Source organism: Trichosurus vulpecula, chromosome 3, assembly GCF_011100635.1.
Source record: "Trichosurus vulpecula isolate mTriVul1 chromosome 3, mTriVul1.pri, whole genome shotgun sequence".
Taxonomy (NCBI): domain Eukaryota; kingdom Metazoa; phylum Chordata; class Mammalia; order Diprotodontia; family Phalangeridae; genus Trichosurus; species Trichosurus vulpecula.
In genome coordinates this window covers 46,213,820-46,240,241 of record NC_050575.1, presented here as the reverse complement: position 1 = coordinate 46,240,241, position 26,422 = coordinate 46,213,820, and the positions used below count along the sequence as shown (strand labels likewise).

The following is a 26,422-nucleotide window of genomic DNA, read 5'->3' as shown; positions in this document are numbered from 1 at the left end:
AGGTAACACTCTTGCAACATCTCTCAAATGTGCCCCCTTCTCTTCTCTGATATTGCCACTCCTCTGGCGCAGGGCCTCATCACCTCACACCTGAACAATAGCCTCCTGGTGCATCTGTCTGCCTCAAGTCTCTCCCCACTCTAATCCATTCTCTATTCAGCCCCCACAGTGATTTTCTAAAGTACAGGTAAGACCATGTCACCAGGCTATTTAAATGCCCAGGGCTCCCTAGCACCTCCTGATCAAAAGTAAAATCCTCTGTTTGGTGTTCAAAGGTTTTCATACCCTACCTTCCAAGTCTTCATATACCTTACTCCCCACCCTCTGGTGTTCTTTCATGCTTGGAATGCTCTCCTTTCTCATCTCCACCTACTGGCTTCTTTTAAGTCCCAACTAACATCTCATCTTCTGCAGAAAGCTTTTTTCCAATCCCTCTTCATGCTAATGCCTTCTCCCTTTTAATTATCTCCTATTTATCCTGGATATGGCTTGTTTGTACATATTTGTTTGCCTGTTGACTCCCCAATTGAACTGTGAACTCCTTGAGAGAAGGGAATGTCTTTTGTCTCTTTTTGTATCCCTAACCCTTAGCACACCACCTGGTATACAGTAGGTACTGAATAAATGCTGACTGAATCAAGAGTGAGCTACTGACAATCACTTCCCCTTAACCTACACTACGTATTCTGGATGAGATGCTGTTTTATGCTACTTTCTAATACTTTCCTAGGTAAGTATTCTTTCATTTCAGGCTATGGTGTTCTCTAATTCCCCATGGGCCCATTCAGACATGCACACACATTTCGCTTTTTCCTCCCTTCTTTGGGAAGAGAATGAGAAAAAGGCATCTAACCCAGGGAGTGTGTGTATATACAGGTACTATAAAATGACACTGGTTTTCTCATGTGGCTAATAAAGTATCTTTCAAAGAAATTTCAAAATGGAAGTTCAAAAGTGTTCTGAGGAATATCAGGACCAAATGAAATGGTTTACAGAGCACTTTGCAAAACTTAAAGCACTCTATGAATGTCTTACTTTTAATATCAGGGACTATTTTTCATCATGTTTTGTATTCCCAGGGCTTCGCACAGTCCCTAGCATACAGTAGGCTCTCAATAAACGTTTACTGACCATCTAGCCTGAGTCTGTCTTCTGAGTTCCAGTCCTGACTAACTGACTGCCTTTTGGCTCTCCTATAGGTATCCCAAAATAACACTTCCCAACCAGAAGCCAGATATCCCCTAACCCCTACCTTCTTCCCAATTTTCCTGTGCCTTTGCATTGGGCTTCCTAGTTTCCCTAGCTTCCTTGAAGGGTCAGCTAAAATGCCACCCAAATTAGCACTGTTATCCTGCAGGTGCAAAGCTAGATTTTACTTTTGCAAAGTTTTAACAGTTAAAATAACAGCACAGCTGTGCCTGGAACACATGCAAAGTATACTTAAGATAATCATTGATAAATACTTTTTTCCCAGGAGTGTGGGGTTAGGTCTTATTGTAAGCCTGTGATAAACACTTTACCCTATAATGCAGATATCAACAAGAGTCAACAAGACTATGTACCAGGCCCTACACTAAGAGCTGAGAATATAAAGAAAAGCAAAAGAACTTTCCTTGCATTTCAAGAAATTCAGTGTAAGGGAGAGACAGCTTTCAAACTATGTACAAAGAAGGTTAAATCAGAGGAAAGGCACAACATTAAGATCAGCAAAGGCTTCTTGCAGAAGGGATTTTAGTTGAGACTTGAAGGTGGAGGTGAAGGATAGAATTCCAGGCCTAAGGGACAGCCAGTGAAAATGCAGTTGGAGATAGAATGTCATGTGGGAAGAACAGTAATGAGGTCAATGTCACCACAAAGTAGTTTGTGATGAGGAGGAAGGGATAAAAAATTGGAAAGGTAGGTAGGGACCAAGTTATAAAGGGCTTTAGAAGCCAAACAGAGCAATTGATATTTGCTCCTGGAGGTAAAAGGGAGCCAGCCACTGGAGTGGCTAAGTATACTGAATGGGGGAAGGGATGGGATGATACGGTCAGACTGGCACTTTAGGAAGATCACTTATCCCTAAGAGGAGGCTTCACTATGGGCAAGTGAGGCCAACTTATGATTGCTTCTAGCTTTGTCACTGGTTCAGTTCATTTAGTGAAGCCTTTGGCACTGTATGCTTTAGTTTTTCTGTATGTACCCTCAACTCCAGAAGAATGACTTTCTATGAAAATCCGCAAATCATCTACAATCTCCGTAAGGACAGGCACTATTTTATTAGGTGGCTCATATGCCTATAGATAGCTTTAATTTCTTCCTTTGAAAACTGCCTGTTCATATCCTTTGACCATTTCTCAATTGGGGAATCGCTTGTATTCCTATATCTTTGGCTCAGTTCCCTGTATATTTTAGAAATGAGGCCTTTATCAGATACAGTAGTTGTAAAGATTTTCTCCCAATTTTCTGCTTCCCTCCTAATTTTTGTTGCATTGGCTTTTTTTGTACAAAACCTTTTCAATTTAACATAATCAAAATTATTCATTTTGCATTTTGTAATGCTATCTCTTGTTGGGTCATGAATTCTTTTCTTTTCCATAAATCTGATAAGTAAACTATTCCTTGCTCTCCCAAATTACTTATAGTATCAGCCTTTACTCCTAAATCATGAACCCATTTTGACTTTATTTTGGTATATGGTGTAAGATATTGGTCTATGCCCAGTTTCTGTCCTACCATTTTCCAATTTTCCCAACAGTTTTTGTGAAATAGTGAATTATTAGCCCAGAAGCTGGCCTCTTTGGGTTTATCAAAGAGTAGATTGCTATAGTTGTTGACTTCTCCATCTTGTATTCCTATCCAATTCCACTGATCCGCACCTTTGTTTCTTAGCCAGTACCAGGTAGTTTTGATGACTGCTGCTCTGCAGTACAGTTTAATATCTGGTATGGCTAGGCCACCTTCTCTAGCATGTCTTTTCATTAATACCATAAATATTCTAGACCTCTTGTTTTTCCAGATGAATTTTGTTATAATTTTGTCCAGCTCAGTAAAATAATTTTTTGGTAGTTCGATTGGTATGGCACTGAATAGATAAATTTAGGTAAAACTGTCATTTTTATTATATTAGCTCAGCCTAACCATGAGCAACTGATATTTTTCCATTTATTTAGATCTGATTTTATTCGCATGAAAAGTGTTTCATAGTTATGTTCATATAGGCCCTGGGTTTGTCTTGGCAAATAGACTCCCAAATATTTTATAGTGTCTACAGTAACTTTGAATGGAATTTCTCTTTCCATCTCTTGCTGTTGGGCTTTGTCAGTAATGTACAGGAATGCTGAGGATTTATCTGGGTTTATTTTATATCCTGCAACTTTGCTAAAGTTGTTTATTATTTCAAGTAGTTTTTTACTTGATTCTCTAGGATTCTCTAAATAAATCATCATATCATCTGCAAAAAGTGACAAATTAATTTCTTCTTTTCCTATTCTAATTCCTTCAATTTATTTTTTTTCTCTTATTGCTACAGCTAACGTTTCTAGTACCAAATTGAATAGTAGGGGTGATAATGGACATCCTTGTTTCACCCCTGATCTTACTGGGAATGCATCTAGCTTATCCCCATTACAAATAATGCTTGTTGATGGTTTTAGGTAGATGCTATTTATAATTTTAAGGAAGGTTCCATTTATTCCTATGCTTTCTAGTGTTTTTAATAGGAATGGGTGTTGTATTTTGTCAAAGGCTTTTTCTGCATCTATTGAGATGATCATATGTTTTCTGCTAGTTATGTTGTTGATATAGTCAATTATGCTAATAGTTTTCCTAATATTGAACCAGCCTTGCATTCCTGGAATGAATCCTACCTGGTCATAGTGTATTATTCTCATGATGAGTTGCTGCAGTCTTTTTGCTAATATTTTATTTAAAATTTTAGCATCAATATTCATTAGGGAAATTGGTCTATAATTTTCTTTCTCTGTTTTGACTCTACCTGGTTTGGGTATTAGTACCATATTTGTGTCATAAAAAGAATTTGGTAGGACTCCTTCACCTATTTTCCCAAATAGTCTACAAAGAATTGGAATTAGTTGTTCTTTAAATGTTTGATAGAATTCACATGTAAAACCATCTGGCTCTGGTCCAATTCTGCCTCAGGTACTTACTGTGACCTGTACAAATCAGTTAACCACTTTCAGTCTCAGTTTCCTCATCAGCAAAATTTGAGTATTAAGTAGCAGGTGTCTTATAGGATTGTTGGGAGGATCAAATGGGATAACATGTAAAACACTAAATGTTACCTATTGCTATTATTACTATTTTTTGTATTCCTAGAACCTAGTTAACTACTAACCTTGCAGTTAGGTTTTCAATAAACATTTGCTAAATTGCACGAGGTAAATTATTTCTCTCATTTACTTATGAAGCACACATTACTATACATCCTCAGTACTATGTTTTCATGAGCGCTTAATTTTTGTAAGGACAAATTTGTAATAACCCAACTTTTGCTTCTTTAATGAATCTGTTTTTACCACATCGGTTATTTGGCTTTTGCTCTCTCTTCATATCTTTTCGTCCACACTTTTAGATGTTGCTTCTCAACTGTAGTAGCCATGCTGTGTCACTTCTCTTTCACAGATCAGCACTATCAATTAATCAAAAAACATTTAAGTGCCTACTATTTTCGAGGCACTTTGCTAAGCGCTGAGGATACAAAAAGAGGCAAAAGACCCTTCCTGCCCTTAAAGGAGCTTATAATCTAATGGGGGAGACAACATACAAATATATACAGAGCAAGCTATACAAGATAAATAGGAAATAGCTAAAGAGGAAAAGCACCAGAATTAAGAGGGATTAGGGAAGGCTTTCTGTAGAAGGTGGACTTTAGTTGGGACTTAAAGAAGTCAGCTAGGTCAGTAGGGGGAGCGGAAGAGGGAAAATATTCCCAGCATGGGGGACAGTCAGAAAAAATGCCCAGAGCCGAGAGACAGAGTGTCTTGTGGCTTGAACACCCAGGAGCCCAGTGTTCCTGGATGGAAAAATACATGTTGGGGAATGAGAGGACTGGAAAGGTGGGAGCGGTGGGTTGTGGAGCCAAGAAAGAGACAATGGAGTTTGCTGAGTAGGGCAGTGACATGTTCAGATCTGCATTTTAGGCAGACTCACCAGCAGGCAGTAATGCAGTAATCCAGGCATGAGGTAAAGAGGGACTGCACTGTCAGAGGAGAGAAGGGGGAACACAGAAGAGATGTTGCAACTTGGCAAAAGCTTGGATATCTCAAAGACAGGGAGGAATCCAAGGATGAGTCCAAGCCTGAGGCACTGGGAGGATGGTGTTGCCTTCTAAGTAATAGGGAAGGGAGGAGAAAAGAAAATGAGTTCTGTTTTGGACATGCTGAGCTTAAGATGTCTTCTGGATATCCAGTATGAGATGTTTGAGAAGCTGCTGGAGATGCAAGATGGAAGGGTAGTAGAGACATGGGGACAGGAAAGGCATATTTATGAATCATCAGCATGGAGAGGATAATTAAATCCATGGGAGGTGATGAGATCATCAACTGAAATAGGATAGAAGGAGAAGACCCAGGACAGAACTCTAAGGAACACCTATGGTTAGGTAGGGAGTGTGATCTGGAGGAAGATCCAGCCATGAAGACAGAGAAGAATTGGCGAAATATGCAGAAGAGCTAGGAGACAGTGGTGTCCTATAAACTGAGATAATATAGACTATCAAGGGGGTGAGAAGGAAGTCAAAGTCTATGAAGTGTCAAAGAGGTCAAGGAAAATGACTATTGAGAAAAGACCACTGCATTTCACAACCAGGAAATCACTAACTTTGGAGACAGTAGATTCGGTGGAATGATAATGCTGGAAGCCAGACTGTAAGAGTGAGAGGAGAGAAAATGGAGGCACCTATTATAGATAACCTTCTAGATGAGTTTAGTTCAAAAGGGCAGAAGAGAGATTGGATGAGAGACAGCAGGGATGGAAGAATCAAGTGATGTTTTTTTTTCAGGATAGGGAAGACATGGGCATGTTGGCAGGCAGTAGGAAATGAGCCAGCAGCCATCTGACATTTCCCTCCCCTGTCTTGCTGGAAAAGTCCCTGGCTCTAGTCATCATGTCATCATCTCCATTTCCTCCTCACAGCAGCTTTGGACCCAACCCTCAGAATGATTTCATTGTATGAGCTTTTGCCCTGACCAGGCTTCCATGCCACTTTTTGGCAACCTTACAATTCCCCCTCTTTCAGATCCCATTTGTGTTGCTTGCCCCATTAGAATGTATGCTCCTTGAAAACTTGCTTTTCTTGCATTTTCTTGCACTGATACCATGCCTGAAATAGTAAGTACTCAATTCATTAATGTTTTTGAAAATGATTTTGAAAATTTGCTTAGACTCACTCTATTATTCTGACTCACACAAAATTTAGTGCTGCTTAGTAAAAGTACTAAATTAACTCCATTTTAAGACCTATAACTAGTGTGTAATTTAGTCCCAGAAAGTTGGTTGGGGCATCTAGAGGTTAAGTGATTTCCCATGGTGAGATGGCTATAGGCAGTGTCACAGATGGGATTTAATTCAGGCATTCCTGACTACAAGGTAGGACCTCTATGTACCACGGAAGCCCTTTCTCCAAATGGCTAATTAAATTAAGCAATGAGAAATGAAGGCAATGATGCCAAGATTCTGCCCTACTCCAAAAAGCTTAATAATATTAAGCAGTCTACAAGTACCAGATTATATTAAGGATGGTACTGAACATGGTACTAAAAGAAAAAGTGATAAACTTCTGATTAAATATTTCTGCTTAATACTGAGCATGCAGAGAGGTGGAAGTTAAATGCTTTGTGGGCTTGTCCTATTAGAAGAAGATAATTTTTAAAAAGCATGGAGTGCAAGTAGGTAAGACTGTATTTAAAAAATACATTTAGTGCATTGTTGGCATGCCATATTAATTAATACATATATCATTACAAGTCCAGTAAACCAAGCAGTACTTAAGCAAGCAAGCAAGAGGCAGTGTTGGATGGTGGATAGAGTGCCAGTCTGGGAGCAAGAAAGACTTGTCAACAAGCAAGTCACCTAATTTCTCAGTGCCCCAAGTAACCATGTGATTCACATGAGTTGCTGATGTGCATGGACCTTCTCTGTTAAGAGTCTTAAAAGAGTTGCTGGGGCACTGAGAGGTACCTTGTCCAGTGTCACTTACCTGGACAGAGCCAGCACATCAGAGGCAGAACTGAGTGTAGATTCCCCTTGATGCAGACCACAGCTCTCATTCAGCCATGCCACAATGCCTCTCTAATAAAGAATTAACTACAAATTATTTGTGTCATGGACCTCTTGGACAGCCTGATGAGGCCTAGGAGACCCTTCTTAGAAGGAAATGTCAAATTTCAGCGGGCAGTTAGTGAAAATAAATTCTTTTTTCCCATCCAAGTTTATGGATCCCCTTAAATCTGTTCCTAGAACTGTTTGAGATGGTCTTTTCTAGCTCAGTTGTGTTATAAATAACAAACCCCTCTCCATATTCTTAAAACAATTTAAGGTTTACAAAGGTCTTTTACTCTGAGGTAAATACTAAAGTATTATTATTCTAATTAGTCATTTTAAGGATGAAGACACCTAGGACTGGAGAGGTTTAATAACTCATGCATTACAACACAACTAGCAGCAAGCTTACAGATTGCTTCTTTATGTTCTTTGGATTGTGATTCAGTTCTCCTGGTCTACCTCAAAAATGGGATTAGAAATGCTTTTGGGAACTCTGGAAAGTCACTTAACTACTCTAGGCCTCAGTTTCAGCTGTTCAATGAGGGAATTAAGTAGTCTATCTCTAAGCAAGGTCTCTTCCACCTCTACATTCTATGATCCAAAATAAATATTTCATTAATGAGCAGAATCTAGACAGCTAAAACAACTCCTGGGTATAAACTTACAAAAAAGTTCGATTAAAATATTCCCTCTTCAGCTTGTTATTTTTTTACACAATTTTAAGTGTACCCCAAATACTGTCTGAACTATCAATAAAGAAGAAAGAATCCTAGCCTGAGAGTCAGAATCCCAGGTTTTAATCCAGTTTCTGCTAGCAACTAGGTTGTATGACCATGGAATAAAATCATTTAGCCCTTTCTTCATTTGTAAAATAAGAATTGGGTCATATCTCAAATTCTATGAAATTGTCTTTCTTTTCGTCTTTGCATGTAGCCCAGTGCTTGACACATAAAAGTTGCTTTAAAAATGCCTGTTGATGATTGAGTTACTTCTTAAAGTTTATCAATTCTATAATGTGGGGAGAAACTGCAAACCAATCAGTTAAAAATGATTAATCTTTAGTCGCAATAAAATTTAGAACAGAAAAAATATACACAACATGAGATTAAAATTAAGAATAGCATTAATCTTAAACAAAGAAGTTTTCCCATCAGTTGACTTTGATTCTGATAATCAACCTTCACCACAGAAAAATTCTGGTTTCGAAACTTAAAGTTTTAAAGCACACCCTAATGTACACATATCATAAAATGTGAAATGCTATTTTAACAAGTGTGTAAAGTTCTTTGGATTATAGTTTTACTAATTATTCACTGTGAACAATATGTTTGTTTTTTTATTTTTCAGCACCAGCTACAATCTTGAAATTCAATTTTACAGGGCTACAATGTTAGTGATACTCTTTAGGGAAATCTTTTACTGTTTACTTAATAAAACTACCATTTGAAGTCAGCATTCCATAATAATGCTGCTAAGTAAGTTAATTACTTCTCCAAGCATTTTATCATAGAACGTTTTTGTCAATGTGAAATCCATAAAATTAGGGTTAACTATTAAAAGGTTAGGTATTCCTTTATTCTAACAGTGGAAAGATCTTCCTTGCTCTTTCACTATTAGGGGGAGAAATACTTTGGTTTTTTTAATAACACTAAAGCAAAATAAATGTTTTATAATGAGCAGTCTAGACAGCTGAAACTACTCCTGAGTACAAACTTACAAAGAAGTCTCTTATGCTCAACTGAAGTATCCCCTCTTCATCTTCTTATTGTTTCTACAAAATTTTGGTCAGTGCTAGAAATATATCCAAGTAGATTTTTGTGCCAGACAATTGCCGAAGCAAGAGGCCTAATTAATGATGTCAGATTAAAAAATTGAAAGCAATCAAAATTTACTCAATGTTACATTAAGAAAAGCTTTCACAGAACAATAGTGAAACAGTCCCAAAGGCTAAGAAAATACTGATATTTAGAGTACAAACCACCACAATGTCAAAACAGACAAAATTATTATGTGAGGCAACACTTGAATAATGAATACAACACATGAATCAGGATTGCTTCCTTGTCCTACTAAAATGAAATTTAGTCTTTATATTCATAACATATGTCTGGAATCTGCTGAAGTCTCATTTCATCAAGGGAGGTTGCTTCTTCCCTTCAATGGATCTCTGGTCCGTTGCTTCTTGAGCACACTGTGTTCATTGTACAATTTCAAAGTAGTGTAATATTGCCAAGATATGTTGAGGCATGAAGATGTATCCAGTGTATAATGCCATTCCAACAATGGAAATCAACATGGAATCTGAGTTGTAATTAAGGAAAACTATGAGATTGTTTCTCTTAGTAGAATCAAGAATTTTAACAGAGATAATTTAAAATAGAAAAATGTACAGTCTTAAAAAGTAAACTCAAAAAATTTTTAAATGAGGAAAGCTTTCTTTCTAAACTGCAGTGTTTCATACTGACATAATCACAAGTGGCAAAGCATCAAAACCAATACAAGATGTAACTTCAAGCAAAATTATGATAATAATTTAGACCATAAACACATCTTCAGTTTATGCTATGTTACTTCAATTCTCACTCTTTTTTAATACATTTCACAAGTACTGCTACATGGCAGCAAAATCTAAAATACCACTGACTGCAATGAACTAAAGATGGACATCACTCTGAGGGCCATGGAGAACTGTAAAGTGAATGTGAGCATACCGTAAAATATAACTAATTAAATCTCCCAAGAAGAACAAGAGTAAAGGATGTTATCAAGAAACTGAGGGAGAGGAAGAGAAGATAGGCTGGGCAGTAGTAAGGGGATGGAAAATGGTCAGCCAGAATGAGAACCTCAGGATGTCAGGAGAAAGCAAGGAAGGCCTTCAACAAAATGGATAGCCCTTCTGAGGCAAACTTTAGGGAGAACATGAGTAAGTAAAAACTGTTGAGTATAAACCATCCCCATCTGATCTAACAAATAACCCATGCATTTTATACTTACTCCCTAAACCTGCCCCCAACAAAATTAGTTAAATCTACACAATGCACAAATATTACCAACAAACTTACATAATTATTTCTTTCCTGGGTACTATAATAAGGGTGAAACAGGGGGCACCTCAGGGCCATAATCTAGGGATCATAAATAAGTCTGTAACTGGAAGAGACTTCAGAGACCACATACTCCAAATTTCTCAATTCAGAGGTTTGCAGAGAGGCTAAATGATTTATCCAAGGTCTTAAAAAACAAACAACATTTGATAATTGCTTTCAATACAGTTGATTTTCTTTGTATTTTATGTATTTTAAAAAAGATTATTCTAAGAGGGGGTGAGAAAAAGGTTAAAAACAAACAAACAGACCAAACCCACTCTAGAACAAGCCAGGGTTCTTTTCACTGCCTCTCACTCTTTTCCCAGACAAAGGGTCTAATCTGGAATGCTCATCAGCTCCTCACCATAATCTGACTAATTGAAGTCAGCTCCCAGTTTCCTTTTGCTACCCAAAGAGAAAAAAACAAACGTCCCCACAGGGAACTTCTACCCCCTCACAAGTAAACACAAAGGTAATTCCTGCTCCCTGGACCCAGACCTGAATGGAAAGGTTCCACCAGAGTTACACTGATGCCTAACAGTAGGGATGAAGGTCCCTGATTCACATAGTCCTTCAGCCAAGCACCTTGCTGCCCTGTATGAGGAGACAAAATTAGAGTACTGAGGGTAAAGCCTCACCACCGTTAATCTTACTAGGTTATCAAATGAAAATGGATTGAGAGAGAGAAGAAGTCAGGAGTTATTGTTAAGAACAACCTGTCTCAGCTTCAAGATTGCTGCTAACTCCAGGATCCCTCATTTCTACCTGTTCATTTGTACTATCTGTCCCGGTTTCTTTATGTAAAGGTAACATGACTTATATCAGGCAATGCTAAATATCAACTATTCAGGCCCTGTGCATGGGAGGACATGTCAGCAATATATCACTAACAAATATGAAAACCTATAGGTTTTATGAAATATTTCTGCAGCTCATATGATTATGAACATACTCTCAAGGGGAAAAATGTAATTAGAACACATACCCTGGAAACGTTAAAAAAAGTTTTACTCAACTACTTAAATTCTCCCATGCTTTATGAAATTCATGAAGAGGGTCTAGGACAGACTCTTAGGGGGCATGTCATTACAGAAAGGCCAGAATACACATTTTAAAGACATGTTTTTTTTTCTATTATAAAAAGCCCCTTTGCCCTATCTTCATTTCTTATAAAACTATATACATATTACATGAATAATTTATACCCTCTTCTAAGACTGGAGATAGCATCATAACATGGCAACTTCCAGTGACAGATTACCAAACTTGGGGCCATGACCACAAATTTCATTCAAAGAAGAGTAATTTACTACAAAATAGTTCTTGAAGAATGATATACTATTGCACAGTAGGCAGAAGATCTTTAGGCATAAAAACTCTCTCCAGTAATGGAGCTTGGCAACTCATCTGTAACCTAGTCTTAGAGTTACTTGGGACACTAAGAGGTTTAGCAACTTTCCCTAAGTCACATAGCTAGTATGTATTAAAATCAGGAGTTCAAAGGGGATCTGGATCCTTGGAGACAGTGGTAGCTTCAACAGAAAAGGAAAATGTAGAAGAGGGGAAGGTTTGGGGCAAAGAAAACGGGTTCCATTTTGGACATGTCGAGTTTGAGATCTCTCCAGGAAATCCTGTTTGAAATGTCCAACAGGTGATGTGGGACTAAAACTAAGGAGGAAAACAAAGTCAAGTATGTCTCCATGTGCAAACACACATGCGCAAACACAGAAACATAAATACACACACACTCAAAGAATAATAGTGAAATTAAATGCATAAGAGACCGGGAAGTTACGAAGAGAAAGTATATGGATAAAATTTTGTTTTTAAACCTTTTTCCAAATATTTGTAATTTCCAAATATTTCCAAATATCTGTAAAAAATGACTCTAAGCAAAGTCTAGCACAGCAGAGCCACAAAAATGTGGAGTGAAACAAATTTCCAGCCCAAGACAACTTGGAAGGTCATCAGGAAAGGTCTGTTGTACAAGGGTAAGAGTGGAGAGCAATCTAGTGCAGGCTGAGCCAGCATAGTCCCAACCCCAGTAAACCAGGAACAGGCTTTGGGAGTGACTGCATTAGCAGGGGTGGTGGCAGCAGCAGCTTCTGGAGCTCAGCCCACAACTGATCAGAAGGGTATTACAGGGGTCTTTCTGCTAGCACTGAGGCAGGACTCTGTTGCTTTGCTCATACTCAGATCAAGGTCCCAGTCGTGGGTTGCAGTCCCAGGAAAATGAGCATAACACAGCTTGCAGCCATAGAGGACTGGGGGACCATCCTCTGGCAACCTTATTCCTTCTTCACGGTTTTGACTACCATAGCTAATGTAAATGAATCCCAAATGTTTATTTTGAGTCACAACTATCTTCTGCGCTCTACACTGTTCATCTCCAGCTGTCTTCAGAAAACCTTTACCTGTTCTCCTACCAGCATCATAAAACTCTCCTTCTCCTTCTCCCAATGAACCCCCTTCCATCCCTTTTTGACAACATTTCTATGGCACTACCTCCTACTCCTACATATGGTCTGTGGTCCTCTTTGGGCACAGGAGAGACAAATAGTATTGATTCTACCCCAATGACATCTCTCAAATCCTACCCGTCTTCTCTATCTACAAAGATTACAGTAAGAGCCACTTAACAGATCTTCCTACTGCTACTTTCCACCCCCTCCCTCCACTAACATTTCATGCAACATATTACTGCCAAAACAATCTTTCTTATACAGAGATTTGGATGATTTCATTTATCTGCTCAAAAATCTTCTGTGCCTCCCTACTGTTTCTCCAGTAAACAACAAACTCCTCTGCCTAGCATTCAGAATCTTTCACAGTGTGACAACATCTCATACTCTTCTAGCTTTTTCATATTACTCTCTCCCCTACTCTCACTATGCTCCTATAAAAATAAGCTCTTTCACTAGCAAGACTTTGCTCAGACTTCACTATGCCTGGAATACTCTCCTTAATGCCTTGAAGAATTCCTACCCATGTTTAAAATTCCAACTAAAATGCCATGCCCTCAAATCTTCCCTGATTTCCATGTGGGTAATAATTGACGCCCCCTCTAAGACTTCACATATTACTGTTTTGTAATTCTAAGGCATTTAACTAAAACATATCATGTCTTATCTTCTTGTTGGACTGTGTAATCTCTATGAAGATAACAACCTTGTCCTGTCTAAATGTTACAAATCACCTAGCACTCATCACATATCTGTTTGCAGAATGAAAGAAATTACTGTTTTTAATACCCTATAATCATATTGTTGCTCTAGCCATGAATCATTAAGATTCTTGGGTAGGTATCTTATAGATCATCTAGTCCAACTCTTCATTATACATATTATGAAACTGAGGCTGAATTGTAATTTGTTCCAGTCCCTAAGGAGAAAAAAAATCAATTCAACTGAACAGTACTTAATGAATATCTACTATGTGCTAGGTACTAAGGATACAGAGACAAAAATATTAGTCCTGGTAAATAAACATTTGTAAAATGTCTGCTATGTGCCAGACACTATACTAAGTGCTTTACACATATTATTTCTTTTGACCCTCACAACAACCCTGCCAGGTAGTTGCAGTTATCTTCATTTTGCAGCTGAGAAAACTGAGGCAAACGGAGGTCAAGTGAGTTGCCCAGGGTCTATCAAAAAACGACTATATAAGGAGGTGGTACCTGAGGTTTTCCCCACTTAATTTTCATTTTGAAAGACAATTTACAAATATTATATCTTTACTAAATTATACTTCCAACAGACAAAAGCAGGCTGAAACAATTGGCTAGATTTATTTAACTTCTTTACTTTGGAAGCAACTTGGTTCTCATTAATATAGAGCTGTAGCATTAGAGATGATTTCTAGCTGTAGCATTAGAGATGATTTCTATCAACTCCTTTATGATGACAACTCAGCAAGTACGGTTAAATGTCAATGTCAATTTATCAATCACCAAAAGCATTCTTGTTAGGATTGTTTATTGCTGCCATCTTTATATTCTATTCCAGTGGTGTCATCCCTATGTGTTGACTTAGAAAACCACAAGTTAAATATCTCTGAAATAAGCCTTATTTTTCAAATATATAGAGAACTGAGTCAAATTTATAAGAATGTAAGTATTTACTCAACTGATAAATGACAGCTTTCAGATGATGAAATCAAAATTATCTATAGCATATAAAAATGCTCAATCACTAATGATTAGAGAAATTCAAATTAAAGCAACTCCAAGGGACCACCTCACACCTATCAGATTAGCTAATGTGACAAAAAGGGAAACTAATAAATGTGGGAGGGGATGTGGGAAAACTGGGACTGTTGGTGAGGTTGTGAACTGATCTAACCATTCTGGAAAGTAATTTGGAACTATGCCAAAGGGCTATAAAAATGTGTATACCTTTTGACCCACAAATGGCACTATTATTAGGTCTATATCTTAAAGAGATTAAAAAAAGGGTGGGGGGAAGGACCTACTTGTACAAAAATATTTATATCAGCTCTTTTTGAGGTGGCTAAGAATTAGAAATTGAAGCAATGCCCAATAAGTTGTGGTATATGATTGTAACATAATACTATTGTGCTATAAGAAAAGACAAGCAGGAGAATTTCAGAAAACCTATAGAGACTTACATGAACTGATATAAAGTGAAGTAAACAGAATTAGGAGAACAGTACACACAGGAACAACTATGAATGACTTAGCTATTCTCAGCAATACAAGGATCCAAGACAATTTCAAAGGATTCACGATGAAAAACGCTATCCATCTCCAGAGAAAGAACTGATGTTGCCTGAACACCTGAAGCATATGATTTTCTCTTTCCCTTCCTCCTTCTTTTCTTCTCTCCCTTCCTCCCTTGAGTCTTCTTGCATAAGATAATACAGAAATGTTTTACCAGACTGCACATGTATAACCTATATCAGATTGCTCACTGTCTCAGGGAGAGGGGAAATTGAGGAAGAGTGGGATAGATTTTGGAACTCAAAACTTTAAAAAAAAGTTTAAAATTGTTTTTACATGTAATTGGGGGGAAATTATTATTTAAAAAAAGAAAACTACAAATTAACATTATGTATATTATTGTATTTTTATTTATTTTGTCAAACATTTCCAAATTGCATTTTAATTTGGTTCTAGCTACACTTCGGAGTTTTTCTAGGCATCAAGTTTGATCTAGAAAGTAATACATGATGTTTGCCAGACAATATTCTTGGTAGTTAGTTAGTTTTTTTGTAGTATCAATTTCATTATAAAGACTCAAGATCTCAGCACCTGCAAGGGAAAGGTAGTTTTTCTTCTGTTTAATAGTGGACAGCAGACCTGAAAAAATTAAAAATAACAAATCCTTCATCACATTCATATTCAGAACCTAGCAATTCAAGGACAATGGCCAATATACCTCCAAAGGCAAGAGGAAAAATCTCCTTCCCAATTCCTTAAATGTATTCAGAAACTGGTCAGAGTAAATTTTATAGTATTAATTATATCTGAGTTTATCAGGTCCCACAAGCATAACTTTCTTCCCTGCTGACATGGAGCAGTGTCAATTTTCAAATTTGACAAATATAGTAGGCCAGGCCTGTCTGGTACCTCAGGTTAGAGATTGAAATAAAATAAAATATTCATAACACATCTGAAAGTAAAGAGAAATTTACTTAGCCATAGCAAGGGAATAGAATACAAGCAAGGATACAGCATGGATTCAGCTGAAAGGAGCTTCCCTGTGCCAGTGTTGGTCTGTCAGTTAGAAGCCTGAAAAAGGAGCCAGATGACTACTTATGTCCTAGCTTTTGTATTTAGGATACCAGTAAGCTATTCAATAGTCTAAGCCTTCAGCTCCCAGGGATAATTAAGTCTTAAGGATGATTTCAATACCTTTAAAAGAAAAACTAGCTTAGCCTGGATGGGGTGGTATCTTAGGATACTGCCCCAGCACAACTAAAGGAATATGAGGATATACCAATATTGAGGCATTTCTTCTTGTCTCCTGGTGTCTTCTTTGTCAAGGACCCTTCTACTTATGCCCACAATCTCACTTCCCCCAGAAACTTACTTCTTTGATCATTGTCTCTTCCTGTATAATCTCTCCTTTTTCCTTCTCCTTTTGCTTACACACCTACCAAGATCCGCATAGGCACTAACAACCTAATTCAATCCTTCTCCTCTTACCTGGAGCCTCCAGATCCATTTCCCTGCTACCTCTCTTTGCCCTAAACTCTTTCATTCTCTAGTCAAATGGATCTAATCAATGTGAATATTCCTGGGAGCTCTAAGTAGGCTTTTAGGTCACAAGACCAGCAAAAATAGCTGATCAGTTATTGTTTCTAAAACATTTTTTTTTTTTTGCTTTTTGGCAGGGCAATTGGGGTTAAGTGACTTGCCCAAGGTCACAGAGCTGGTATATGTGTCCAGTGTTTGAGCCTGGATTTGAACTCAGGTCCTCCTGACTCCAGGGCCCGTTCTCTACTCACTGCATCACCTAGCTGCCCCCATTTCTAAAACATTTTAATTCCCCAATTCACTCAAAAAGGAATTATGCACAAGATGCAGAATAATTATAGCTAAGAAAACAGAATCCCTGGTACTTAAGTATTCTTCCTTAGACTCTTTAAGCAACCAGCTTCCATGTGTCAATGGCAAAAGCACATGTAAACTCATAGGCCTGACTGAAAATCGGGAAACCCTGCTGCTTCAGCATGTCCTTCCCCAGTCCTCATGAAGCAGCAGATGATGACTCTGCCCATACACCTGAAAAAAGACAGAAGAAACTGGGAAGGCTAAGAACATGATGCCTCCTAACTGGGGCCAGTTCTTGGTTAGGGATCCCAAAGCTACTCCCACAAAAAGCAGAAAATGGCAGATTCTGCACAGCAACATGAAGGAAATAAGGAGAGTGGAGGAAATAAGACAGGTGCCAGCATGGGTGGCTACAAGGGATTTGAAGGGGACTGAACCCAAAAGGAGTCAGTATCCTCCAAACTAAGGCTACCCAGGTCAAGAGCCCACACTGGCAAACTGTATATCCCCCAATATGAGAACTGGGGGATGACTAAAACCTCAAAAGAGAATACAAAGCTCTCTTAACAAATATAATACTTTGTATCAATGCTTGATGAACCTAAGCTGCTAGACGTACCAAATGTTTTTGCCTTTGTACCATAGCCTTTGCCACAGTACTTGGCACAAGTCTCTGGAACATAGTGAACATTTAATAACTCCCTACTGATTGACTGACTGATAAAAGAATGGTTAAAGAGAGAAATGAAATCCCTAACAGAAGTAATAAAGTATGAATGTTAGAAATATCAACACAGAATTAAGGTACATGCCTGAAACTTCTCTGATCAAAAATCTACAGTAGTTCTCCATTTTCTCTAGGACAAAATATAAACTCTTTAGTCTAACCTTTACAGCTGTTTACAATACACCTCTAACATATTTTTCTAACATATTTCATGCTCTCTACATTCCAGACAAACCAGCCTGAATTTGGCATTCTTTCTGCTAATTCTTTCTTTGCACAAATTACCTTCTCACTGCTGGAATATGCTTCTTTCTCATCTTCAACACATATAATCCTTAGCTTCAAGGTAAAGAATTCTTTCCTTTAAGTATTCCTTTAAGGTTTGGTTCAAGAAGACTAGTACCTCTGGTGTAAGGGTTGCCAAGCCCTTTTTGTGGCTGCTTTCCAAACCCTGGTAAACTGTTTCAGCAGATGGGCTAAACTAGGTTCAAGGTAACCAAGGGGTCTCACACCCTTTAGTGAGTTGCGGGGAGGGTGTCTACCCAAAGCATGTGGAGACTTCCCCTGGTGGAATGGGTGGATGAGAACAATTTGTCCCAACAGCCATGAAGGGAGCTGAAGTAGACAACCCGGAGTACTTAGAGCTTCATTAGACATGAAAGACACCAAGTTCATCCACTGTACCTCAAGCTATCACCAGTCATCCTGCCTGTGGCTGTGACGACTCTGGAAGAAACACTGAGTCTGATGCCTCTGTACAACTCTGCCTGACTTAAATCCAATTTATGTACAAATCAAAAGACATCATCCATACTAGTTTACCATTTTTATCTACTGATCTGACCAAAGCTTTTGATACTATCAGTTGGCAGGTTGTGAAGGGTCATGGAAAATTATGTAAAAATTTGGTTCCCCGGAGAAGTTCATAAGTACTGTACACCAATTTCATAACGGCATACTTGCCTGGGTTCTGGATAATGGACAATGCTCTTGTGCTTTCCCAGTCACCAACGGGGTGAAACACAGCTGCGTACTTGCTCCCATACTTTATAGCAGAATGTTTTCAGCAATGTTGACAGATGCCTTCAATGAGGACAAATGAGGCATCAAGGTTAACTACCACACTGATGGTAAATTAAACTTGAAAAAGCTACATGCCAAGAATAAAGTGGAGGGAGAGTTGGTGCATGATTATTTGTTTGCCGGGTCTGTTCTCTGCTGCTTGTGCTAATTTTGCCCTAACAATTAACACTCACAAAACACAGGTGTTCCACCAGCCAGCACCACACCATCCATACATGCAACCATCAGTTATAGCAAATGGGAAAGTTTTTAATACTGTAGAGAAGTTCACTTACTTTGGCAGTATCCTTTCCAGGATGTATAGACTGACAATGAGGTTGACGCACAAATTGCCAGAGCTAGCTCAGTATTTGAAAGGAATTCATAATTTTCACATTAATTGATATGATATGTGTAATGAACATACTAATAATTCAGTTTTCTCAAGAGCTGCCTCTCTGGCTCAGGTGTCAGGGCTCACAATGCAGCTTAAACTGATTAATCAAAACTCTGACAATGCTCACAATCACTGGCCCTTAAGTGAAATGAATTCAAGCCTGTAGAACCTGTTCCTATCACAGAACTCTGATTCCATACTTAGGGGAGGTGGTCACAACCCCCAAAGACTTGACTCTAGAATTGTTGTATTGTGGGACTTACAGGTTTCTCATGGGAAACCACTAAAGGAGTGCTTGTAGTTCACCTTCTCCCCTCCTTCCCCAGTTGTGATTTAAGTATAAAACCTGTGCTCTTCAGCTAAGAGAACATTCTTCACTCTGAAACTGATTAATTAAACTACTTGATTACTGGTACTCCTGTCTCTAGGCCTGCTTTGTGTGGCTCCAAGCATTCTCAGGTTAGCGACTGGCTCAGTAAAAATCCTGCTAACAGGAGGTTCTGAAGAAAGGTGTGGGAGAGAAGAGGTATTACAATGACTACCACACTGAAGGTCTATGGAGCCATTATGCTGACCACATTATTTTAAGTCCGTGAAACCTGGATAGGTACTTTCTTGAACTAAACTGCCAAGCATTCAAACTCTACTGCAGAGAGCACAACTCCAAGGGGCTGGCCAAGTTGTTCAAATGCCAAACATGCACTTGCCTAAAAGACTTATGAAGAACTCACACAAGGCAAGTGCTCACATAGTGGTCAGAAGAAGTGATATGAGGACACTCAAGCTCTCTCTTAAGAACTTTGGAATGGGATGTGTGACATGGGAGACAACGGCACAGGACCACGCAACATGGCTTACCCTCATCAAAGAAAGTGTTGTGCTCTATGAGCAAAGCAGAATTGAAGTAGCTCAAAAGACGCACGCAGATGTGCAAAACCGAGAATCCAACCCAAATATTCACATGGACTGTTTGTGCCTGACCTATGACAGCATATTCAAGCTCGTATTGGTCTGATCAACCAAGTAATTTGATTCAACACACTTTAACTTGACTCTAACGTAGTCATGTCAGACAACAAACCAACCAGTTCAGGTACCACACCTCTACGACAAGATTTTTCTGATGCTCCTAGTTTTTAGTGATTTTTCCCTTCTTTCAAAGATCTTACATTTGCTCCTATGTGTACAGATGGCAAACTTTCCTGTAGAATGTAAGCTGCTTGCAAGGAGGGAGTTTTTCATTTTTGTCTTTTTGTAACTAACACCTGGCACAGTGCCTACACAGTCTGTATAAAATTTCACTGAATTGCCCAAGATCACAGGGGCAGCATTTTAGCTCAGATTTCCTGACTCCTAAATCCAATGTACTATGCTATCATCTAGCCCACTCCTTGGCTTAAGCTACTTTATGATTCATTGTTAAAACTGAGGAAAAGAGTGTAACTTGTGGCTCATATACGATCAAAGATAACTGAACTCAAATAGGAAATGAATAAATTACACTAATCTCATTTCTTCTTAGTACACTGCAACTTTTTTTACTGATAATAAATCATAAAGAAATTTATTTTAAAGCAATTCTTTGGTATACATATAATTTTACCATTTATTAAAGATGAGAGCAAATTTGCACACTAATGAGATGGATGTGCTTGTTTATTTTTACGTAAAGAATTAAATCTTGGCAGAATATTTGATACTGCAGGATATAGAGCACCTTCAATGTTTTTCAGAGTTAATCAATATTTTGATTTTATAATTGTCAAAGCTGAGAATACCACTTCACATAAAAACAGTACAGAATGGCAAAAGTATGTTTAGGGCCATTTCAAAAATTGTTGGAAATTCTGTCCTAATCCCAAGCCAAAATTCATTTAATGATTTTGTGTGTACAGTAAAAACACTGCAATTCATTACATACAATAGTCTTGAATCAGAGCAAAGATGTTTCTGGCAGCATTCATTGGTGTTGCATGGCATGACAGCATGCACAGTACAAAGTACATATATTTTGTGTTCAGAATCAAGGCTGCAGTGAAGTTGCATGATGTAACATGGGTGAACGCTTCCAGAAACACTTTGGATTCATTACGCATTTGATTTTGAATTAATTTTTGGTTGTTGCACATTCAGAAACCTTTTGCTGCCAAATTTTTCACAACCGCCCCATATTCAGTTACAGGACCTCATATGGGGTCGTGACCCACAGTTTAAGAAGCACTGGACTAGATAATAGTTTATTTGAATAAGACCAGAGTTCATTAGACTGCAGGTATATAACTAGTAATTCTTACAAATTCACTTGAAGGTTGGGACCAGGGAGGATAGAGCTGTGTTAGTACAGAGCCCCCCCAAACCTGCCCCGTCTCTCCAGTGGATGTCTGTGCCATGGTCTGATGTCCTGGTTATCTTGCATTACTTAACAGCTCAAACTTAATATGACAAGGAAGTAAAAAAAATATTATTTAAGTTTACATTAACATACATCATGACTAGAATGAGAAAACTAATACTCTTGCTGTATGCTCTTCTTTTTAGACCACGTCTATGCTGCAACTTTTGAAGGTGTTGAATACTACTTCCTCCTTCTGAACACTGTCCCTTCCCTTGAATTCTTTAACAGGATTGTTCTTCCCATACCTGTCATTCCAGTCATCTTCAGTTTCTTTTGCTGGACCATGTTAGCTCTTTGAGGGTAGGGAATGTTTTGTTTTTATCTTTGTAACCTCAACATCTAATACAATACCTAGCACAGAGTAGGCGCTAACTACTTGTTAAATTATCACTCATCTCCCTGTCTCTTACTCCCTGGGCTCTGTCTGGATTTTCTGTCTCAATATTCTCTCTCAAGTTCTCATTAGCTCCCATGGTTCTAGTATCACCTCTACACAGATGATACTGAAATCTGTCTTGCCAATCCTAATCTCTCATCTAAATGCTATTTCTGCACTGTTAACTACTTGCTGGCTACATCCTCCTGGGTACCCAATTAAGTAAATGAAACTCAGCATATCTGAAATAGCACGTACTAAATTCAAATCCTCATTACCTCTCACCTGGTGCCTCCTTAGATCTAATTTCTCCTGTCTCAACTGTATCCTCAAAGTGCTGCAAAACTTATCTTCCTAATTAACCAATAAGACTCCTTCACCGCCCAGCTCAAAAACCATCAGTGGCTGCCCACTGTTTATTAGATAAAACTCAAGCTCCTTGGCATGGCATTTAAAAGGCCACCTATAATGTGACTCAAATTTACAGTTCTATTTATACTTCAAAAATTTATAATTCAATCAAACTGGACTACTATATTAGCTGATCTTGATATCTGACACTCCACTCCTGCCATCTGCAATAACTGGAATGCACTCCCTCATTTCTTCCTCTTTAATTTCTTCTCTTCTTTCAAGGCTCAACTTGGAAGTCATTTCCTTTTAGAAGCCTTTCCCAATACCTTAAGCTATAGTGCACCCTTCCACCTCAACTTTCTGTGTACTGTACTTATTTGGGCATATATTACATCCCTCCAGGGAAGGATTTCTTTCATTTTTATCTTAGTATCCCCAATGCCAAACAGTGCCCTGCATAGTCCAGGTTTTTAGTTAGTAATCATTATCTTCTAGCTATTGGAAACCCATTTCAGGCAAATCTTGGCAAAGAAAGCAGCAATGGGACATGAGACTAGATTACAGAATTGATGTTCTGTTCCTATGAGAGCAAGACATTTCATATTCAAAACTGCACTTTAAGAACAGAGTCAATGGATCATGGAATGTAGAAGGTATGATTTTACCTCTAACCACTAAGCCTACAGAGGAGCTAAAGGGCTGGCTCTAGAAATACTAGACAGTAATTTCTGCAGCTGCTTGGTCCTCTAAGTATTTCCAATAATTGCAAAAGTTAAATTGCTAAGTCATAGACAACTTAGTGTAAAGAGTTACCAATGCTGATGAATTCCTTCCTGGATTCTTTCCATTAGCAATATCAAGAGATCTAGAGCAGGGGTTCTTAACCTGGGATCCATTTTGATGTTTCAAAAAATATTTTTATATAACTGGCTTTCTTAAACTTGTGTTTTTAATTTTATACATTTTAAAACATTCTGAAAAGGGGCCAATGTTATACCAGTCTGTCAAAGGAAAATATGACACAAAATAGAATAAGAAGGGCCACAGCATTTAGGTTAAGTTCTGACAAGAGGCTCACAGGATGAAAACATGGACGGGATAAAATATTCAAAACAATGAGGTCACAAATTGAGTAAGAGTACATTAGTCTCCAGTGAAGGAACTTACTACTTTACAAGACAGCTTATTCTCCACCCCAGGACCTTCCATCTAAATTCGTAGATAGCCTCTGCAAATTTCACCCACTGCTCTCAATTCTATCCTCTAAGCCCAAGCAGAATGCATTTATTACCTCTTTCACATGGCAAATCCTTCAAATATTCCATACTCCCCGAGTGTTTTCTCCTCCAGGCTATAGATCCCTAGTTCCTCCAATAGAGCAGCATGCTTTCAAAGCGTTTTACCATCCTGGTCAACTACTAGTTGCTTTTTGGCGTCCTTACTTAAATGTAGTGCCCTGAACTAAACATAATATTTCAAATGTGTTCCTAAAAGGGTAGAGAATACAATGGGATTATCACCCTCATAATCCTAGGCTCTAGTTTTCTCTTAATGCTGCCTAAAACTACTCACATTTGCTTTCTTGGGTTTCATATCACATTCTTGACTCATACTGAGCTTAAAGTCCACCAAAACGCCCAGATCTTTTTTCATATGAAATGCTTCCTTTACCTTGTATCTGTGAAGTTGATGTTTTGAATCCAAATATAAGACTTTACAGCTATCCCTATTTAATTACATCTTAACAGATTTGGCCACAGGTTCTAGCGCTCTGTTAACATCATCTAGGAGCATATGAGGTATTCAAGGAAGACTAGCACCTCTGGTATGAGGACTTGCTGAGCCCTTTACAGGGTTGCTCATCTACCTTTGGTGTCCACCTGTCACCCAATTCTCACCTGTGGCTCCAAGAAGCTGTAATATGCACAGTGGCCACATCCAGATAAACTGTCTCAGCAGATGGGCTAAACCAGGTTGAGCATAATCAACAGGCCTCAAACCCGTCAATGAGTTAGGGAGGTGTCTACCCCAAATATGTGAAGACTTCCTCTGGCAAAATGGGTATATAAGGACAATTTGTTTTAATGGCCATGAAGGCAGCTGAGGCAGGTGCTACAAAGGGCTTAGAGCTATGTCAGACATAGAAGATGCCAAGGTCATCCACTGCATCCCAGGTCATTACCAGTCATCTTTACTTTTGTCCTACCACTGGATTTCTATGATTCTGGATGACAGAATGGGGCTGATGATTCTGTCCAACACTAACTTACTTAAATCCAATTCATGCACCAATCAAGACATTACCCCATGATGTCACTGATCCTCTTTGAAAATGAAGGACAAACAATTATCACCATCTACGACCCACAGTCTGTCATTCAGTGTGTTAGCCATCCTTCTAAGCATTAGATCATCCACAAATTTAATAAAAAATACCACCTGGACCTTTATCCAAGTCATCAAGCTTGACTACTTTACCACTCACCACTACCTGCTTAAACTGCTCCCTATGTTCCCTCTATTAAACTAGAGGTTGATGATAGCAATCCAGTATTGTCTATACTATTTCTCCCGACGCGGTCTACTGAATAGGTGCTTTGCTGAATGAATTAATCTTTCTTCGTAGGACAAATTTTTCATGCACTTAGTGCCTAAAAATTCTTTACTGATTAGTCCATTGCTAAAATAATCAAAAAGAATAAGCTAAGGAGTTGGGTGAAGCTAAATCTATGGTCATTAAAGACCTACTCTAAAAAGGTCATGAAATCACCCATGTCTTTTAGCCCAGGAAGCTTGGGGGGATTAACAGGAAAGGTCCATCTCACCCTGGTGTAAGGAGAAGAGTGGAACAGTACAGGATGGGAGGTGTCCCAGCAAGCCAGCAGCAAGCCCTACCTCAGCAAACCAGCTAGAGATCCCAGGGTTAAAGTAAGCACCAACACCAAGCACACACCAGCCACCACCACCAGCTCAGGTACCAGTACCTGAAGCCCGAGCACACAAGTCCCCAGTACTAGAAGCCTGGAACAGTGCCTCCTCTACCTAGAAGTAGAGATCAACTTTAAAAGTCAGAAAAAAAGGCAAACAACATGAGCAAAAAGCAACAAAGAAAAACAATAACCATAGAGAAATATCTTGGTGACAGGGAAGATCAAAACAAATTCAGAAGAGGACAAAATTGTCAGTATGTCCACATCTGAAACCTCAAAGAGGAATATGAACTGGTATCAAGCCCAAAAAGCCTTCTTGGAAGAGCTCAAGAAGGATTTTAAAAGTCAAAGAAGAGAGCTAGAAGAAAAACTGAACAATTCCTTTTAAAATAGAGTTGACAAAATGTGGGGAAAAAAAAATACACTGAAGAAAACAACTTAAAAAGTGAATTGGCCAAATGGAAAAGGAGGTACAAAGTTAACTGAAGAAAACAACTCCTTAAAAATTTTAATTGGGAAAGTGGAAGTTAACAACTCTATGAGACATCAAGAATCGGTCAAACAAAATCAAAAGAATGAAAAATAGAAGGAAATGTAAAATACTACATTGGAAAAACAACTGACCTGGAAAATAGATCCAAGAGAGACAATTTAAGAATTACTGGTCTGGGGGGCAGAGCCAAGATGGCAGCTGGAAAGCAAGGCCTTGCCTAGGGTTCTCCCCCAGGACCCTCCAAACACCAATAAAAAATGGCTCTGAACAAATTTTAGAACTACAGAACCCACGAAATAGCAGAGGGAAGCAGAGCTCCAGCCCAGGACAGCCTGGATGGTCCCTGGGTAAGGTCAATTGCACACAGAGCTGGGAGCTGAGCAGAGCCCAGTGTAGGCTGTGCCCAGACCAACCAGACCAGGAGCCAGGTGGAACAGGCCCTAGCGCCCTGAATCAGTGAGCTGTGGCAGTTACCAGACTTCTCAACCCACAAACACCAAAGACAACAGAGAAGGTTAGTGGGAAAAACTGCAGGGGACAGAGTGAAAGGAGTTCCTGGTTCAGCCACCACCCTGGGGATAGCCAGGGTGGTGCAGGTACAGAACTAAAGCTGCAGTTGCTTCTGGCCCCAGGCCCACCTCGTGGGAGGAACTAAGTGGGGCATCAGAGCAAGAGTGCAGAACCTGCTTAAGATCTCAGTCCGGTCCAGGCTGGTGGGTCTTGGGGGAGGAGGAGCGCTGGTGTGGCAGAGTTTGCTGTAGAGAAATAGCTCTGAAAACAACAGTGCAACCCCTCAAGCTCGGAACAAAGTACTCTCTACTC

The 26,422-nt window shown here is 38.8% G+C and overlaps 1 protein-coding gene across 1 annotated transcript in view; it reads right to left on the bottom strand.

Annotated features, from left to right (window-relative positions):
• Positions 1 to 8,304: 8,304 nt before the first annotated feature.
• LOC118840879 (serine palmitoyltransferase small subunit A) overlaps positions 8,305 to 26,422 on the bottom strand; it is a 39,083-nt gene continuing 20,965 nt past the window's right edge. The window contains exon 2 of the mRNA XM_036748242.1: positions 8,305 to 9,564. Within this exon, the coding sequence (XP_036604137.1) occupies positions 9,461 to 9,564 (104 nt within the window). The 3' untranslated portion in view covers positions 8,305 to 9,460. The remainder of the gene's footprint in view (positions 9,565 to 26,422) is intronic.